This window comes from Pinus tabuliformis, chromosome 2_2 (assembly GCF_031772625.1).
Source record: "Pinus tabuliformis cultivar Carrire ecotype Pingquan chromosome 2_2, CPIR1, whole genome shotgun sequence".
Taxonomy (NCBI): Eukaryota; Viridiplantae; Streptophyta; class Pinopsida; order Pinales; family Pinaceae; genus Pinus; species Pinus tabuliformis.
Genome location: NC_142300.1, coordinates 431,096,908 through 431,101,992, shown reverse-complemented (window position 1 = coordinate 431,101,992; position 5,085 = coordinate 431,096,908). Strand labels below are relative to the sequence as shown.

The 5,085-nt window shown below is 46.9% G+C and overlaps 1 protein-coding gene across 1 annotated transcript; it reads right to left on the bottom strand.

Moving 5' to 3' along the window:
* Window positions 1–3,656: 3,656 nt before the first annotated feature.
* Window positions 3,657–4,289, bottom strand: LOC149193106 (uncharacterized). Its single transcript, XM_089407214.1, has one exon. The coding sequence runs from the start codon at window positions 4,287–4,289 to the stop codon at window positions 3,657–3,659; it is 633 nt and encodes a 210-aa protein (XP_089263340.1).
* Window positions 4,290–5,085: the final 796 nt, after the last annotated feature.

Here is a 5,085-nt window from a genome sequence, read left to right as displayed (position 1 = left end):
CTGCCTTACCCTTCTGCCTGTTCCCACGTAGGAGCTGTCCGAGCCTTGCTGATGTGGATGATCTCCGCCTCCGCTGCGTGCCGCCTGATCTTGGCCGTTCGTTTTCCCATGCTTTGCCTTCCTGTATCATCGTTTAGAAGTTGCTGGAGTTGGTTTTTCTCTTCCTGATGCAAAAGAGGCAGACCCTCGCTATCAATTTCCTTGCCCCGGTTCCGGCAGCCCCAATTCGCAAGCCAATCTGCCGGCTTGTTACCTGCACGCCTGGTGTGGGTCGGGAGGAGATAGTCAATTTTTGGAATGAGCCTTCCAATTTCGGTTACCAGCCAAGCGGTTCGCCAGCTTTTGCTTATTCTCTCCACTGGAATTTGCTTCTGGAGCTTCCTGACCATGTCAATTACCAGCTTTGAGTCCCCTTCGATTTGGAGTCGTTTAAAGTTTTCCCGGAGAGCTATTTCCAGTCCTCGTTTCAGAGCGTGTAGCTCTGCTTCGTTGTTCGAAGCTTCCCCACAGTCCATCACGAAAGTTCTGAGAGTGTTTCCTTCTGTGTCTCTGAAGACTCCGCCAATGCCGGCCTCGCCTGGGTTGTTCTTGGCTGCACCGTCGAAGTTCAATTTTGTGAACCCATGTGGAGGGCATCTGTACTGGTTACTTTCAGTCACCTCTTTGGCCTTATCTGCTCGAGAATCCCTGCAGTTTACCATACTCTGTCTAATTTCTAATTTTACCAGGATGTTTTCTTCCAAATTCGAGACTTTCCAGTCTTCGTCTTTCCAACATTCCGAAAGGATTGTTTCCCAGAGGTTTTTGGTGACCTGCTCCCAGATTGCTGCCATAGATCTGGTTTCTACTTTGAAAATGGCCCCATTCCGGGCTTTCCAGATATTCCAGAGGAGGAATCCAGCGGAGAGGAGCCAGGCGCGGTTAACAACCGGGTTCAGGTAAGGCTTCTTTGGCCAATTGATGATTGTGCTTACAATATTTTGCTGGTTACGGTGTTGCCTCTCAAACAAATTGCGGTGGATGCTCCACAGGGAGGAGCTGACGGAGCAGCGGTTCAACAGGTGCTCCATGGTTTCCTCTTGGGCGAGGCAAAGGGCGCAGCAGGACGGGCCATGGCTACCTTTCCGCAGGATTTGGTCCCAGGTAAGCACTCTACCGTGTAGAACTGTCCAAATGAAGAAAGAAATTTTAGGCCAATGCTTAATTTCCCAGAGATTTTTCCATTGGTTGTTTGCCGGTAGGTTGTTGTTGGTATGAAGGTGGTAGGCTTCAGCTGTAGTGAAATTTCCTTGTATGCGTTTGCCCCACCTGAGAATGTCAGACCCCATTTTCTTGGCTATTTTCCGCGACGCCATCTCTGTATGGTAATCCTGCCAACTATCTGTTTCGGGCGCTCCTGCCCAGTCTTCTTTATATTTCCAATTGCGCCAGGATCCTTCCTCGTCATGCTTCCAGAAGTTGCCAACAGTTGTAGCCCCTGCCTGGGTCGAAAAGGTGAGGATGGCATGGAGGTTGTCTTTTTGAATAAGACGATCTCTTTGTTGCCAGGATTCCTCCCAGAATCTGGCTTTGTCTCCTTCCCGGATTTCCCAGAAACTGTGCTCCCTTATCAGATTCTTGTTGCTTCTAGCTAGGTTCCATATTGCAGAACCTCTGGTTTCTGTCATGCTTCTCAGTTTGTCTTCAATTTCCCCTGTTTCGTCGTATTTTCGTTCCCAGAGTATCTTCCACAGGTCAGGGCCCCCCTGAAGCCACCGCCACCAGAGCTTCGCACCCATTACTTGATTGAGGACAAAGGGGTCGTGAAGTCCAAGCCCACCAGCTTTAGGATGTCGACAGAGCCACTCCCAAGAGATAAGGGCCCACTTTTTTATTTTGCTAGTCCCTTGCCAGAGGAAATTTTTGAACAGGGAGACTAGCTTTTGGCTCGCAGCCTTAGGAATTGCTTGGCAAGAGAGCTGGTAGTTTGGGATTGCCTGCAGAACAGATTTCAATAGGGTTACCCGACTTGGGGCATTTAGCGAACGGTGGGTCCAGTTCTCCATTCTGTTGCGGATTTTCTTGATTAGCAGGTTCCAGTTGGCCGACCGGAATTGGTGCTCATTTAACATGATTCCCAGGTATTTGGAGGGGAATGATCCTCTGTTGAAGCCTAGAGTACGAGCCAGGAACCTTTGGACTGCCAAGGATGTGTTGAAGAAGAACACTTCCGATTTTCCTTTATTTATTTCCATCCCGGAGGCTCTGCTAAATAGAGATAGGGATTTGATAATTCTTTGGGCTTCCTTGAGGGTGGCCTGACCGTAGAGCATTACGTCGTCCACAAACTGCTGGTGGGAGACCAGAATATCATCCCCGCAGATGCGGAGGCCTTTTATCTGTTCTTTAGAAACCTGAGCCTTAACCAATCTGCCTAGGCCGTCTGCAGCCAGGATGAAGAGGAAAGGGGACAGGGGGTCGCCCTGCCTTAGCCCACGGGAAGGAGTGAAGGCTTCAGAGGGGGAGCCATTTAGGAGAATTGACATGACAGGGGAGCTAACCATAGACAGGATCCATTTTATCCAACGTTGATCAAACCCATAGGCTTTTAGGATTCCTTCCAGATAGATCCAGCTGAGCCTGTCAAACGCCTTGGCCAGATCCAATTTGATAAGCATGCCTGGGGCTCGAGAGCTTTTCAGGGAATGGATCACTTCCTGGGCGACTATGATGCCATCAGTGATCTGCCTTCCTTGGACAAAGCCAGTTTGCTCTGGGGCTATGAGATCCGGCAGGATAGGCTTAAGCCTGTTGACAATGATAGTTGCAAGGATTTTGTAAACCACATTACAAAGTGAGATGGGCCTAAAACCCTACAGTTCATCTGAGTAGCCAGATTTAGGAATTAACGCCAGGAAGGTGGTGTTCAAACCTTGGTGCATGCGTTTGGAGCATCTGGATTCTTCCACTAGATCAAGTAGATCATTTCCTATGAAGCTCCACGTTGCCTGATAGAATTCAATGGTGAATCCATCGGGACCTGGGGCCTTATTTTTGGCCATTTTGTTAATTGCTTCCTCCAGTTCCTCCTTGGAGATTATCTGAAGAAGGGCCAGGTTTTGATCTCTAGAGACTTTCTTGGGAATATGGTGGCTGATTTTGTCTATGTCCTCAGCTCTGTTGATATTTGGTTCAGAGAGAATACCTTTGAAATGCTCCACCAAAAGATGTTCTATTTCGTCTTGCTGAGTCACTCTGTTTCCTTCCTTGTCCTTTAAGGAGAATATTTTGTTGTGTTGGCGGTGATTTATCATGGCTTTATGGAAGAATTTGGAGTTTTTGTCGCCTTCTTTGAGCCATTGGATTCTGGATTTTTGCTTCCACAGGATTTCCTCCTGTTTTCTCCTTTCCTCTAATTGGGTGATTACTCTCCCTTCCTCCTCTGCTAGGGCCTGACTTCGACCGTCCAAAATGATTTGCTGCTGGATTCTTTCCATTTTGGCTTGGAGTTTGCCCTGCTCCTGCTGGATATTACCAAATTCTTCCTTGTTCCACTTTTTAATTTTGCTTTTAATTTCTTTGAGCCTTTGCTGAAATGAGCGCATTTTGCTGAGGCCCTCCTTTCCACTTTTGCTGTCCTGCCACCATCCTTTTACTTTGTCTAGGAAGTCAGGGGCTCAGAGCCAGAAGGACTCGAACCGGAAGGGTCTCCTTTTGCTCTGATTATTTAAGGCTATTTCCAGCTTTATTGGCCAGTGATCCGACCCTGTTGAGGGTAGGATAGAGGCTTCATAGAAGATATCTAGCTCAATTATGGGTTCTGAAATGAGGAATCTGTCCAGTCTTGAAGCTATCTGTTTGGAGCCACCTCTTCTGTTGTTCCATGTGTATTTTCCGTTGATGGTTGGGATATCTACTACTCTTAATTCTGTCTGCACTTCTCTGAATCTTTCCATTTCTGTGTCTTCCCTACTTATTCCACCTTTTTTCTCTTCTCGAGAAGCAATTAAGTTGAAGTCTCCAGCCAGGATCCATCTCTGTTCCTGGTGTAAACTTCGGAGCTTAGTCAGCTGAGTGAGGAACAGGTCTCGGTCTGCACGGGTGTGGGGCCCATAGACAGCTGAGATTGCAACCCATTCACTTTGTCCTATTAGTCTGAATCGCCCAGTGAGGATTCTTGGCATTCCTATCCACCAGTCAGCGAGGACTTCAGCTGGGTTCCAGAGGATAGCTATTCCTCCTGCACTGCCTTTGGGGTCTATAGTGACATGGTCATATCTTGGTTTTATTTTGTTAAGGATTTCCTCCATTTTCTATCCTGGGATTTTGGTTTCTTGGAGAAGCATGATCTGCGGTTTGTCTTGTTTGAGTCGTGCTGCCAGATATCTCTGTTTTCCTTTACTATTTAGGCCTCTGATATTCCATGAGGTCAAAATCATTGATTAACTTGAGAGAGGGTTTGGAACACCGCTGAAAGTGGTACTACTTTTCCAGTGTTGACTAGGGTTTCTCCCATAAGTTGTATGGATTCCTTGATGTTTTTTCTTCCTCTTTTCTTTTTTTTCCCCCTTTATTTTGACCAGTCTGATCTAATCTGGTTTCTTTTTGAATCTCTTGGTTCTCTACTGATGAGGCTTTGCCTTTTTCTAATTTGGTTTTGTAATGTTGGAAGGTTTCAGTATACAGCTTCTTTTGATCTTCGGGGATAAACCTCTCGTCCAGGTTCTTCCATTCATGTAACAGATTTTCCAACACTTCCTCTTCCTGGCTTAGGTCCTCCCTACTGGACTCCTGGTCTATCTCCATCTGATCTGTTTGTTCCTCTGTTTCCTTCTCCTGTTCTTGTGTCTCACTCGGGGCCTTTCTTTTGGCTAGGATCCTGTCACTAGATTCACTGCAGTCTGAGCCTTTATCTTCCTGCTGTTCCATGTGTTGATCTTCCTCATCCTCATCTACCTGCAGTATAGAAAAACTGTTTGGTTTCACTGTGTCAGGTTGTTTGCCTTTCCTATCTTTCTGGGGGGGTTCCTTGTTGGGTTTCTTTTTGTTTCTCACTTCTTGGAATTCCTCTTGTTCCGACTCTCTCTTGTTTCTTTGGGGCCTTCT

Coding starts and splice junctions, on each gene's coding strand:
- LOC149193106 (XM_089407214.1), bottom strand. CDS start 4,289: ATGGAGGAAATCCTTAACAAAATAAAACCAAGATATGACCATGTCACT.